This window comes from Rhagoletis pomonella, unplaced genomic scaffold, assembly GCF_013731165.1.
Source record: "Rhagoletis pomonella isolate Grant_MI unplaced genomic scaffold, Rhpom_1.0 Rhpom_scaffold_00003, whole genome shotgun sequence".
NCBI classification, from domain to species: domain Eukaryota; kingdom Metazoa; phylum Arthropoda; class Insecta; order Diptera; family Tephritidae; genus Rhagoletis; species Rhagoletis pomonella.
In genome coordinates this window covers 69,902,950-69,917,926 of record NW_023458557.1, presented here as the reverse complement: position 1 = coordinate 69,917,926, position 14,977 = coordinate 69,902,950, and the positions used below count along the sequence as shown (strand labels likewise).

Here is a 14,977-nt window from a genome sequence, read left to right as displayed (position 1 = left end):
TTTCGAAAATGGCCAAAAACGCTGTTTTTAGGGGTTTCAACCCCTTTGTTCTCGAAAACGTGACGTGATGGGACATTTTTGACCCCGGATTCGTGTTCAGCACGAAAAATCCGTTCAGAAACACCAGGTCCCGTCTTATTCGCAGAAAAAAAGTTGAAATTTGTAGACCAGTGTTATTAGTTAACTAAATAATTACAGTAAATCACTTTTATGAAGGACATAAGGATACATAAATTCATAGTAAAATTACACAGAATTCCAATTACGGACAGGAAATACACCGAAATATAGCTATTATTACATTTTTACACACATATGTATGCACCTATATGGGAAATAATGGCATTGAGGCATTTTGACCAGTTTCGCCTATTTTTTTCATTAACTTTTTTATACCCGAGCGCACTTGTGCACAAGGGTATTATAACTTTGTTCACATAACGGTTGTTTGTAACAGGCAAAACGAATCGAGATAGATATAGACAAATGTATACATAAATGATCAGAATGAAAAGAGAAATCGATTAAGCGGTGACTGTCTGTCCGTCCGTCCGTCCGTCCGTGCACACGATAACTCGAGTAAAAATTGAGATATCTTAACGAAACTTGGTACGTGGACTTCTTTTGGGCGTAGGACGGATGGTATTGAAAATGGGCTAAATCGGACAATAACCACGCCTACCTCCCATATAACGGTAAGTTTCAGAAATACGAAAACTGCGATATTTTAGTAACTATTAAAGATAATTCACTCAAAATTGATATTTACAATGAGTTTTAGACGAAAAATAAGAATATTATTGATTTTTGGAAAACGGGCGTAGCCACGCCCACTTATGGTTACATGTGTATAACTTGGTAACCGCTGCACCAATTTCCTCCAAACTTGGCACAGTTGTTGGTCCTGGTACAGCATACCAAATGGCCGAAAATTTTTAAAATCGGACAATAACCACGCCCACATCCCATATAACGGTAATTTAGAAAAATACGAAATCCTCGATAAATCAGTAAATATTAAAGCTAATTTTTTCAAAATTGATGGGTGCAACATTTCTTAACAAAGAAATATGTTTGTGATAAAATTTTGGAAAATGGGCGTGGCACCGCCCACTTATGATCACATATATGTGTCTCGGTAACCGTTCTACCAATTTGTACCAAACTCGGTACGGTTATTGTCTTGCCACACAAAAGCAAACCGTTGAAAATTGTTGAAATCGGACTAAAATTACGGCCGTTTTTCATATAACCGGTAAATTTCAGAAATGCTTGAAATTTCAATATTTTGAAATTTAAGGACGCTAATTTACTTAAAATTTATACACCCCGGCTTATCATGTAGCGGCAGCTTTCGGAAAGGTGGAAAACATATATTTAATACTTGCGCCGGGTATTTAATGTTCGGCTCCGCCCGAACTTAGACTTTCTTACTTGTTTCATATATATTGGCATTTTATGCTAAATTTCTTTATTTTATGATTGTGCCAAACCAGGATGCATTGTGCTAAAAGTGCCTCTGAGAATGAAAGTGCCAAAAATGGCACTATTGTGCCTACTTTTCCATCACTGATTCAGCCATAGCTGGCTGGCATTCTTCAGTGCGCACTCAAGAGATTGCAATGTCTACGCTCGGCGCCCGGCGAACAGTGGGCCGCCTCACACAAGTTAACCGCAAAAAAATATTTTATTGCTTCAGGTGCTCAGATTTGTTGTAAAAAGTCGCCATACAAAAATTTACCTTGATCAAGGATTGATTAGACTACATCAGATGTCCTTTGAGGAGGGTTTGTAGCAAAAACGGTGTATTGAAGGTATCTATATATATTTAAATACGTCACAATAAAATATTGAACCCCCTTTTTTGGTGGCACCATTCGCTTGAAAGGATATAACTTCCTCTAATCTAGAAATGTTAGCTCCATTATACAGGGGGCGTGGCGTCTGATATTTTTCTAAAACCAATCACGCTGGCGAACTGAAACTTGGTATTGGAAAAAGGGGCGTGGCACTTCCAATACAAACTGAAATTCCCATATCGCTTATCTCTGGAGCCGCTTTGGCTAACGTTCGGCAATTTGACACAGCTACATATGTTATCAATTTCGTACTTGTGGCGAAAAATGGTTTGTATTGGAAAAGGGGATGTGGCATTTCCCATACAAATTGCAATTTCCATATCGCTTATCACTGAAACTAGTTATGGATACACCTACATCTATAAACATAGAAAATAGCAAGAGTCATTCAAATGGGAAACATTTTCTCCAAGATCTCAAAATCGCATTGAATGATTGCTATTTTGTGAATACGTTTTTAGAAGGATGTTTCTTCCGAAAGGGGGATCAGGGATTACGAACTATCCTAAAGAATCCTATTTATGGTTACATTTGCTTCGCCATTTGGTACCCAAACGTGTGATGCAAAAATATTGATTTTTGGCCCAGTCCTGACAAAAACCGTGTGAACACCTTCGAGGTACATACTTTCTCATAACTTCTGCCGATTCTGATGAAGGGAAAGAGGAGTTTATGTAGATGTTGGAAATATAGTTTTTAACCTTCTCAAGAGCTCTGAGACTAATATAATCGAAAAACGTATTTACAGTTTAAATTAATTTTAAAGCTTTACACTGTAAAGAAAACACTATTTCAAGTTTGAATGTAAAATTGCATAATATGTTCAATTATTTTTTAATTAATATATAACTTATAACTACATATTCATTTTATGTATATATTTTTTGAGTTATATCTGCGAAATGTCACTGGCGGAGTGTGAACTTTCATCTGCTTCATCAGTCGCAAATCTTAGGTAACTATGACCATTTATTCGTACAGAATCTGCTTGATACGATATCGAATAAAACATTGTTGCAAGGTCGTGCAAGGTCGTACAAAGTCTGGCTTTAGCAGTATCTAAAAGTAGGGATCATGAAGAGTTTCACAAAAAAATTTTAAGAAAAGTACATGACAGTACAGTGTTTACATAGACTGTCCGGAAGTGTTCGCCTAATTTTGACAGATTACTCCAGGTACGTCCCTCATCATATAATAGTTGTTTCTATTTCATAAAAAAGAGCATCAATTTCTATGCCAAGTACGTTCTTTTTAGCATTCTGGCACACCACTGTGATAAACAACACACCACTTTCCAAAAATGTTTATTTCATTTATGTAATTTTTAGAAATCAAAGTTTAAAAATATCGAATTTGACCTACAAAAAAGCTACTAAAGTGGGCCAAAGAATAATTTTTTCTATGTAATTGGACATATCTTAACAAGTTAGAACTATCAAAATAACAAAATTCCACTTAGATTTGTTTCCGGCTAATGTCGTCATATGGCACATTGTGCGGCGTTGGTGTTTGGTTACTTTTCTTATCTGCAGTTTGCATCAGCAATCATCGCATTTAACGTTAGTTTCTTGTGGACATAAATAAAATCTAGGAATGATACAAATTTGATCTGTAATTTGCCAACTTGATACTATTGACACAAACCAGAGAGAAACACACAAACACACTGCCATTTGTGCCACAACCCGTCTACTATTTTTTATACATACATACTTGACTTTACTTTTATTCCGCTAAATGTATGTATATTTGTCTAATTTCGAATTTTTCCATTCTCCTCTGCAGATGCTTCCAACTAATTTGACACTGAAGGGCCTAATTTCTCGCATGAACCGCCATCGTCTATTGAATTCACCAACAAGGCTGGCAGCATTGCCGATTGTATAGCGCATGGCAATCCGCCACCGAATTTCGAATGGCTGGATAAGGATAATAATCCTATCACCTGAATATCAAAGGTAACATTTCAATGGAGTTAGAGACAAACTTTAAGCAGCCACACACAGACAGAATATGTCATGAGAAGAAGGAAAGAAAAGCGAAAAATAGTTACCGTCGCGCTTCTTTACATACATTTCATTTTTATTTTAGTTATAAAAGATTACGTAAAGGATTTTTTTAAATGCCATTAATGACATTCACGCAAAATTGAAAATATTGAATGAATATGCCATACTTCCTCAATAGAGAATCTATTCAATAGATTTATTTTGAAGGACAATGTTGTAGCATGTATTTTAGAGTCTTATGACTAATAAATAAACGAAAGAAATTTCGATTTTGTAAAAGTAACTGCATAGTTAAAGAATTTTAACGATGAGCGCCATTTACGAGAAACCGCTCAAAGCATAACTCTTAACAAAACATTCCAAGGTTCCAAAATGAAACATAGATTAGGTCAGAAAATACGTGGTCAGTTTGATAACTTGGTAACTTTTTCAACCTTACGTGTAAATGGTTGCTTTAGGTTAGGTTCTACGGGCATAAGAGCTAAGACGGAGGCCGCATATGCCCATTGAGATGCCCAGAATCGCAACTTCTCATACCTAACAATTCATGTCTTTAAACCATCTGATTTTTTTTGTATTATTTTAGCAGACCAGAAATCTGTCACATTTTCTCGGGTGTGCGGGCATTTGCTAACTTAGGAAATATTGGATCCATTCTTTGTCCTTTTAATTTTCAAAATTTTTACAGAAATCATTATGCGATGGTACAGACCTGGCAGCCTTGTAGCCAATGGTCCGGTGTCGCATTAGTATTTCTGTTAGAATCCTAACGTTTGGCTCATGGAGCAGTGGCCGGGGAGCTAAATGCTATGGCTGTGTTCTCAACTTGGAAAGACAGGAAGCACAAGGAGGGTATTACCGGCTGAACCGTTTCTGGCAATTTTATCTCAGATCCCTAACTAGCTAGCTCGTATCTCCTCCATTTCCGAGAATACCATCACGTTCCGAGACCGGGCAAAGACTGATCGATTGAAAAGCTTTTAGAGATATTCGTCAATTCTAAACGCATATCGTTTTAGTCTTTATCGCTCCTAATGCAGTTGTGGACATTGTTAATCCTTTTTTGAGACTGAGATAACCTCCGGCGATGTATCGCCAGCTTGCCTATATAGTTGCTTAGTTCTAACTATGCAATAGTGATCAACCGTCTGTTTGGTAGTTTGGTGTAGGGGATGGAAGAAGGGCGCGAATCTGGATGGGTTACTGTTGAAGTGCTTTTCCTTGCTGAGGTGAGGGCTCAGGGGGATGTAGTCTGAGATAACACGAGTTGGAGGGAAGTAATTTTCCACCACTAGGCTGACGTTCACACCACAATTGGTTTTGATGCTTTGGGCGCTCATTTTTCGCTCTTTGAGAATTTTAGCAGGGGGCACGAAGACATATATTTCGAAGAAAACACCTTTTCAATTCCGGATTTATGTCGGCAACTGAGTTCTCAAACAAGACGTGTATTATCTTTTCTTGCAGCAGCGCCAGCAGCTATACTGTTAAATCTGTCTAGGGCACGTTGACAAGTTCACCTCTCCTTGGAGTTAAATTGAACGAAGCCAAAATTGAATTTCAGTTTAACTCGTTGCACCATTTTGTTGATATCTGAATGCCCTGAGCTTTCAGAGTTAATGGTGTTGCATCGACTAACCGACGGTGATTCTGCTCCATTAGAGTATTTTGAGGCCAGCCCCCTGGCTTTAAAAACTGTCGGACAGACCGCCGCTGTGCAGACTCGCTCCCGGAGTAATGATTTTCTGATGTAATTCTCATCCCACGATTAGTCAATTTGAAATTGTGATATAGTGCCTATAGTAGTTTAATTAGGAAATAATCAGACGTAACTGGAAAAACGGTGCGACACAGTAGGGGTGTAAGGGCACCATGAGATAGCCCAAGGCACTTTTAGCCGCTCGGCTAGTAGTGTCCTTCTCGACGTCACACAGTTATGCATCCAATCGACCACTTTCAAAGCCCTTATTTGAGGTTGATGGAAATTTTCGCTGCTTCCGTTCGAATGCTGCCTCCCATCCGATCATACTAGAGAAACAGCAAATTAGTGCGAATCTAGCCGCGCAATGATCCATGCAAAAATATGCCAAAGCGAGGCCTTCAAAGAAAGAAAAGCGCTAGTTTGTTGAAGCATTTTTTGGAAAGAGCATTCGAGAACTTTTCGGCTTTATTTCAATAGTACTGATTCCTGAAGAGGATTTTAAAGGTTCCTTTGAAGTTATGGGCATCTACATTTTATTTGAGAAGGTATTTCCTCTCGATTTATTTTTGAAAATTTGTGTAGGACCTTTTTAAGCCATCTTGCTCAACATGGTACATTTTTTTCCACAAAGCTTCTATTCGCAGTAGGGAGTTTCCCGGGATCATCGGCTCGGATTGCAATCTAAGTTGACATGACGGAGGAAATCTAGTGGGATGCTGAGTTACATATGTCTTTGCAATGATAAAATTGCTGCATCGACAGCTTTTTCGCCTAGCGATTGAGTTAAATTGGGAGAGCTGATCCGATTAAAAGGTTAACTGGGGTTCTGCTCATTAAAATGAGGTAAGACTACAGTCACTCAGTTTACAGTCAAATATGTCTGTAAGAAATCGAGGCTTACGACATTGGACAGCAAAATATTTGGATTAAGGAAGCAACTGAGTATTACTCTCTCAGTATAAGGCACCCAAGAAGTTCAGACCCTTGCAGTAAGAATTTCTTAGCTTTTTAAAATGAATTATTTTAATATTCAAAAACGAAATTAATTTACCATAAATGTACATATCGCTAGTATAATACGGAAAGGGCGTAACACAAAGCCATAGGTAGGTAGGTAGATATGGCTGTCACTCCTACGCAGGGACACTCGTAGGCCACGAGTTGAAGGCCCGTTGTGATAACACGACTAAGAGTTTTCATTCCCCCTTACTAAACCCTTTTGAAGGCTTGACGAAACTCTTCAGGCTTCTGGGGTTTAAATCTCCCAGTTTTCCAAGGTCACTAAAGAAGGGATAGCCCAGAAATCACAATCTGCTTCTCGATAATGCCGGGCAGTTACAGAGAAGGTGGGGAACTGCCTTATCCTTCTCATAGTTCTAGCAAAATCTGCAGCATCTATGCTAAGGTACTCCTCGCCGTTCTGCGTGTTTACCTATAGGGCAGTGCACCATGGTTTTGTGACTATAATTTGCTGCCCAAAAGTCGAGAAGTAACCAAATTGATTTGAAACTTAGTGTTGTTGGTGAACTTAGTGTGTAGGGTTTTTGAGGTCGCTGATTTCGAATATAATGTCAGATTTTTGAAATTCAAAATGGCGAATCGAATATGGCGACCAAATTTTATATATCTTTCCCTTTCACCAAAAACTTATACATATGCGAGGTTTTCAAGATCGATGATTTCGAATCTGATGTAAGATTTTTCGAATTTAAAATGGCGGATCCTTTTCAACATATGCTGTTAGCAGATTTTCTAAATTCAAACTGGCGGATCCAATATGGCCACCAAATTTTATTATTTTGTTTCTTTTCACCAAAAACTTATACATAAGGGGTTTTCGAATTCGGTGATTTAAATCTGAGGTCAGATTTTTGAAATTGGAAATAGCGGATCCAATATGGCGTTATCGTTTCGCAGCAAAATGTTTAAAACAGCAGTGTTTTTCATCTGCTGCTTTTCAAACATCGAAAAGCATGGCAAAACACAAGTGGAAGTTTTCTAATGAAAAAGGCCATTATTCAAAAAATGCAAACAAGTGCAACATGATTCTCAGCCTACAAACTCTAAATTGAAAATTTGTATTCTCCACAAAGCTTGAAGACCGCCAAATGAAACCAATTTTTACAACGCTTTTATCAACTTGCAATGTTGTGTTCCAGAAGCTTTCAATGTTGTGGATCCAGAAACTTTCAATGTTGTGTTCCGACACCAAAGCAAAGCTTTGAAAAGCTCCTATAAAAAAGCATAGTGAATAGGGCGAGGTAGATGACATCTAGATGTCGCCCTATGTACTACGTTTGCTACACCGGAAATAGACGACACGCCGTTTCTTTAAATAAAATTAGTTTGACTATTGTCAACTAAATCGAATGCTTTGTAAGTGAAGTGACTTGTGGACCACTTGAGGTATAGGTGGATCAGTTGGTAACCACTTTGGGCCCAGTTGGTAACTAGTTCGTGGGACCAGTTGGTAACCAGCCGGGGTCCAGTCCGGGGACCAGTTGGGAACCAGTTTGGGACTAGTCCGAAACTACTTATCTTCGGACCAGTTGGTTTTAATGGTAATTCTTGGGCTCCTGCACTGCCGCTCGGGGTTTCTGCCTTCTACGGTGGTAGTTTTGGGCCGGGTTGCCTGTTTTGGCGGATTGTTGTGCTGTGTGCCGCGTATTACGTGTACCGGATACCACTTTCTCGAGCGAATTGCTCTGGGGAACCTGTTGTGTGAGTTGCTGGCTTTTTGGCTAGACTTTGAGGAGGGTTTATACACGCATATCGGCGGAAATAGACGACACGCCATTTCTTTAAATAAAATTAATTGGTGATCGTTTGTATGTACATACATATGTAAATGCATGTGTGTGCACCTATCTATTAATATCGTTGAATTATTTTAATATCTATTGCAAAATTTTATTCAGACAGGACTAAAAAGTAGAAAATAATTAATATAAAAAAAACTTTTTAATATACAACGCTGTTATAAATGGACTAAAAAGTAGAAAATAATATTTCTCAGTCCCATAGAATTTGTTTTGATAACTTTTGATTTTGAAATTTTAGCAAAAGTCATTATAAACAATCTATGAAATTGAAAATGAAAAGCGTGGGGCGCATGTAATACACTTGAATTGATATGAAAAGTAATATATGTATGTATGTATGTGGGTATATGAATCACGACCGCTTAAAATCGATTTCAAAGTTCTACTTTCGCTGTAGAAATTTTAGGTCTACGTTATGTAATTTGACTATTGTCAATTAAATCGAATGCTTTGTATTGCGTGCGCTCCACGTTTTTCATTTTCAATTTCATAGATTGTTTATAATGACTTTTGCTAAAATTTCAAAATCAAAAGTTATCAAAACAAATTCTATGGGACTGAGAAGTATTATTTTCTACTTTTAAGTCCATTTATAAAAGCGTTGTATATTAAAAAGTTTTTTTTATATTATTTGTTTATAGCTGTACTCAAAGTGGAATATTATTATGCAAATTAGAGTCCATTTTGAAAATGAGTTTTTTTTTATTTATTTAGCAAGCTTCAAGTTAGTTTTCGTTTTCGTTAATCACATAAATATTACCTTTGTTATTCATTTCCAGTCAGGGCAGGACAGCGGGGGTAGAACCCTCTCCCATTCTACCGTTCATTTTTGAACCATCTGTGAAAATTGACGTTGTCCTGATTGTTCCGCTAATGCACTATAATTCCATAAGGTAGAATCGGTCTAACCACCGCTTTGTAGATCCAGCGGTATATACTATAACTCAACCCCCATTTCTTACACAAAGTCATAACTAACTAAAAATCCAAAGCCCACTTTTTGATTGATTATATTGATTCTCATCGAATTATAAGTCCCCACATCGTTTTATGCAATACAAAATTGTAGTTAGTTGTGGCTTTTTTGAATATCAGCGACGATGTCTTATACTAACGATACACTTTATTGAATTCACTTCCCTAGTAAGTGTATTTGTAGTGGTACGGAACTTACTCGAAATGAGCCTTGACAAGCTTTCTCTTATAAATAAATAATTAAAATTGCTTTAAACTTTAAGTACACTTGGATACCAGTAGAATGACAGCCTACCATTGCATGCGCTAGAATAAAACATTGGGGAAGGCCCTTCAAGATTGCTCTAAACTCGAAACAAGAGCAGCACAACCGACGCACACAATGCACAGTGCACATATATGTACGTAAATACATAAGTGCTTATACATAAAGCGAAATAAATGCCACTAGAAATCAAACACAAAAGCAGCAAAATGACAATAAAAGCAACAATGACCTGCAGGAAGCAGTGACTGAGTCAGTTTCGAACAAATTCAATCAATAACCACTTGAACCAAACTTCCGCCATTGGTGGCTGCCTCGCCGGGTCGCTAGCTGGCTGTGTGGCCCGTGTTATTTCGATACTCTAGCAGCAACGAAGGAACGAATGGAGAAGAGTAGAAGGAAGAGTGGACAGCCGGAGAAAGTAAATAAAGCACGAAAGAAGTAGAATCAAGGCAGGCGGGTGGGGCTCTCAGCTACCAACTCCAGACAAATGAAGGGTGTTGTTGGTCAGGAAGATTAACGGACGGTCAGACAATATAGCAACTTCGCATTTTATTTCATGGCTTGGCGTCGAGTACAATGCCGCATCGAGCACAATGTAAAGTCAACGCTCCATGTGCAGCAAACGATGGAGCAACAAAAACGCGCCAAGACGCTGAGGGTATCTATGCGTTCATGTAAATATAAAAATATTCGTGCCGGTATCTTTTTTTTTTGCGGTACGAAAATTTCATTGTTTCCCACCCCTGTCCAGTGTTGCCAGGTCACTGAAATGAGAAATTGTCAGTTTGGTTATCAAAATTCGTCATTTGCATGTAAAAATGGTCAACATATAAAAAAATTAAAATTAACAGAACCAGGAAGCTCTTTTGGTTTTTTTGTGATTGATATACGTAAAAATAAAAAGTTTAACTTCCTTGCTTTTTTTTAAAATTGACATCACTTTTAACAAAAATATTTTTATTTGCAATAAAATAGCATTTTCATCTTAATTTTGAGATCATTAATGCCCGGCTGCACTAATCAATTTCAAAATTTATCAGCCTGTTAAAATTTTAAATTACACAATTTTGTTCGGAAAATTAAACATTTTAAATTTTAACAGTCTGATAAATTTAAAACTAATTAGTGAAACTTTGGATAAGTGGTATAACATTTGTTTTTGCCACAAAGTTTTTCTCTAGTACATGTTATGTTTTACAGCTTTCTAGAAAAATCACAAGAATTTGTTTCATTATTTTTGTTGCTTGAAAAAGAACTTTGTCGCTGGTGTAAATTTTCTTGACGAACTAAATATACGAGCGTTAAGATCTTCAGACTGATTTAAGAAATTTGTATAGAAAAACTTTTCTTTTTCATTTCTTAGGTGTGATTTTATAAGCATTTTTTCGAATTTCTTGAGAACTGTGTACTAAGCTTTAATCAGGTAAAATTTTGAATGCTACATTTCATTTTTGAAAATTTTAAGGATATCGGTGTTTCGATAAAACCCAAAGCAAGAACAACCATTTCCTTTTAACAAGTCAAATATTTGCCAACTGCAACTTTACTATGTGCATTAAACACTGTTCATACTTACAAGTTTTGCTAAATAACTTATTCATAATTTCCTTCGCTCAATAAAACATGTATCAGTAAATAACGCAAAAACTACGAAATTGACCCCCAAAACTACACAAATAGTGATGAAACAAACGAGAAAACTACTTATCGACAACTACTGTTAGTGCTGCTCTTCTTCTTCTTCTTCTTCTTCTTCTTTTTTGGCGCTGTAACCGCCTAAGCGATTTTGGCCGAGTTTAGCAAAGCACGCCAATCGTTTCTCCTCTGTGCCAACTGACGCCAATTGGAAACGCCAAGTGAAGCCAAGTGCTTCTCCACCTGATCTTTCCATCGCAGTGGGGGCCTCCCTCTTCCTCTGCTACCACCAGCGGGTTCCGAGTTGAATACTTTCAAAACTGGAGCTATGTCCATATCGTTGTAAAGCTCATACAGCTCATCGTTCCATCGTCTGCGGTACTCGCCGTCGCCAACGCGTAAAGGCCCGTAAATATTCCGCAAAATCTTTCTCTCAAACACTCCAAGAGCCGCCTCATCGGATGTTGTCATTGTCCATGCTTCTGTGTTAATCTTATCGGTGTTAATGCTGGTTCCCAAGTAAACGAAATTCTCTATTTTCTCGAAATTGTAACTGTCAACAGTGACGTGGGTGCCAAGTCGCGAATGTGCTGACTGTTTGTTTGATGACAGGAGATACTTCGTCTTGTTCTCGTTTACCACCAGACCCATGCGCTTTGCTTCCCTATCCAACTTGGAAAAGGCAGAACAGACTTCGCGGTTTTTGTTACCGATGATGTCGATGTCATCGGCATAAGCTAGCAATTGCACGCTCTTGTAGTAAATTGTTCCTGAGCGATTCAGTTCTGCAGCTCTTATTATCTTCTCCAACATCAGATTAAAGAAGTCACATGACAGGGAGTCGCCCTGTCTGAAACCCCGTTTTGTAGCGAACGGCTCGGAGAGGTCTTTTCCAATTCTGACGGAGCTGGTGGTATTGCTCAACGCCATTTTACACAGCCGTATGAGTTTTGAGGGGATGCCAAATTCAGACATAGCGGCGTATAGGCAACTCCTTTTAGTGCTGTCAAAAGCGGCTTTAAAGTCGACAAATAGGTGGTGAGTGTCGATCCTTTTCTCGCGGGTCTTTTCCAAGATTTGGCGTATTGTGAATACCTGGTCTATGGTGGATTTGCCAGGTCTAACGCCACACTGATAAGGCCCAATCAGTTCATTGACGGTGGGCTTCAGTCTTTCACACAATACGCTCGATAAGACCTTGTAACCTATGCTTAGAAGGCTGATCCCGCGGTAGTTGGCGCGAATGGCGGGGTCACCTTTCTTGAGGATTGGGCAGAGCCCACTTAAATTCCAGTCGTCGGGCATGCGTTCATCTGACCATATTCTGCACAAGAGTTGATGCATGCACCTTATCAACTCCTCGCCGCCGTACTTGGATACGACAATTATGTATTAGCAGAAATGATATACAAGTGTTTACACTGCAATTTTTTGTTGTCTGTGTAAATGTCAGCAAAGTTGGGAACAAACCAAATTTGCACATAAAGAAAAATTGTCATTGGGCAAAAGAAATTGTCAAATGACAAACAAATTCAAAATGGCGACCAAATCGTCAACCTGGCAACACTGCCCCTATGCCCGGTATAGTGGATGGCTCTTTGATGACTGTCATGTATTTCCGAATTGCTGTATATTTCGTGCCAATAGCTCTTGGTTTTTATTTATCTTTTGTCCGTCGATTATGGTTCGTATCACTCAAGTATTTTGCAACAGATCGCCATGCCTTTGGTATTTCTCAACAAGATGTGGGTGTTATATAATAAATTTTGAATACATTTATCCTGCAATCCTTCTGGTTTTAAAAAACTTGAAATGATTTTTCTTAATTAAACCCCAACGCTCTTCTCAAATAAACTTTTTCTCTTTTTTATTCATTTTGCTTTAACTTACTTAATTTAATATAATCTTTTTTCACAGCTTCATTTCTTACCAGGTCTGGGACATGGTTCGCTTTATTTCCTACCATTCCAAGCGGAAGAGTTCCGGCAAGATGTTCATTGGTCGGTATACCATTGTGTGGCAGTAATGCTGTGGACACAATCGTTTCCAGGGATGTTGTTGTTAAATCAGGTAAGTAGATACTTTATTAGGTACTAGAGAACAAAGTGCACAAGAATGTATAGTACTTAAGATTTAAAAGTTTTTTCGAAGCATTTGTTTTTTTATTTGCACCAAACAAATTTAAGGGGGCAGAGGGAAGACAACATTCAAATAGCTCCATATAATTTAATTTACGAGTCCACTTTTTTTAATTTAGTTTTTGATGTCGAATGACAGGTAAAACAAAACTGCATCTATTTTTCGTCTCTCCTGAACAATTTCAAAAAAGTAAGTGCGCCTGGATCACACTTACTTACGTTAGATATGTACATACTTAGTTTGTTTCATAACCAATATATATACATATATACATACGCATTTCAGTGTTTCAATATTGTGAATAAAACGAAAGGCTAGTTAATATAATCATATATGCTTATATCGGTAACAAAATCGGAAGAATTATCGATAACAATATCGATAGAAAATCGATAACCAATGGATTGTTATATCGAAAACAGTATCGAGAAATATGTTGATAAATATATCAATAACAATGTTTGTAGATAAAAATATGTTCATAAATATACCAAAAACAATATACGGGTTTTTATATCGATAAAATTATCGATTACTACATCGACAGAAGTGTTTACGAATATATCGAAAACAAAACGCATTATTACGTTGATAACAATATCGATATGTATATCGAAAACAATATCGATAAATGTATCGAAATTTTCGAAATAGTCTCGAAAATCTCGAAATAGTCCCGAGAATATCGAAATAGTATTGAAAATCCTGATTCAGTCCCGGGGATCCCGAAAATCTCATTACCTTTATATTAGTCTTTCTTCCGCCATCTTCATCTATACTTTTATCGGTATCTTCATCCTCATCTTTTTCTTAATATATATCTTTATCTTTAGCTTTATATTTATTATTTTCTTCATCTACATACATATATATTCTCCTTCATCTTTGCACTTATATAAGTAAAGGTTTCAAATCTACTATAATCTCCATTTTTGCATTTATCTTTCTGCATCTTGATTTTTGTTTTTATTTTTACCTTTGCCTTTATCGTTTTCTTCATCAATGTATTTACGTTCTCTGTTTTACTTAGTATGCCATAAAATATATAGCTTGGCAGTTGACAGCTGTCAAATCAACTGTCAATTTCTCTAAAATTAAGAAAATCTTTTTGAAATTACCACTGATTGCGATTTTTTACATGCTGTTCACGAATTGTATGTCAAATTAAAACCATTTAAGAAGCATTTGCTTTCGTTCCAACCATTTCCGTGTGCAATTCCCGTTGAGTTTCCCAATTTACTCTCAACGAACTAATTGCCGCTAAAGAAGTTTCACTTCATAAATGGGCTTGTCACCTTTTCACCTTTAGGTAACGATATGTATGTATGCATGAACGTTCCTAGTCTTTTAATGATAAATTTTCCTAAAACTTTTGCACGGCAAGTAAGTAGTCGAATTTTCGTTTAATATTTTGCTTTAGTGAATAAAAAAATGTTGTGGAATCTGAGAATTCCCAACGACTGCGAAACGTCGTAATTGAATGTCGAGTTATCAGAATAAATAACCGAAAGGTAAAAAACAAATCTAATGAACCTGAAAAGTGGTGAAAAAATTAACCAAGTCCCGAA

The 14,977-nt window shown here is 37.3% G+C and overlaps 1 protein-coding gene across 1 annotated transcript in view; it reads left to right on the top strand.

Moving 5' to 3' along the window:
• Positions 1-14,977, top strand: part of LOC118736352 — a 137,399-nt gene that overhangs the window by 39,058 nt on the left and 83,364 nt on the right. Inside the window, exons 3-5 of the mRNA XM_036466445.1 lie at positions 3,645-3,817; positions 9,631-10,309; positions 13,204-13,340. Of these exons, the coding sequence (XP_036322338.1) occupies positions 10,212-10,309; positions 13,204-13,340 (235 nt within the window). The 5' untranslated portion in view covers positions 3,645-3,817; positions 9,631-10,211. The remainder of the gene's footprint in view (positions 1-3,644; positions 3,818-9,630; positions 10,310-13,203; positions 13,341-14,977) is intronic.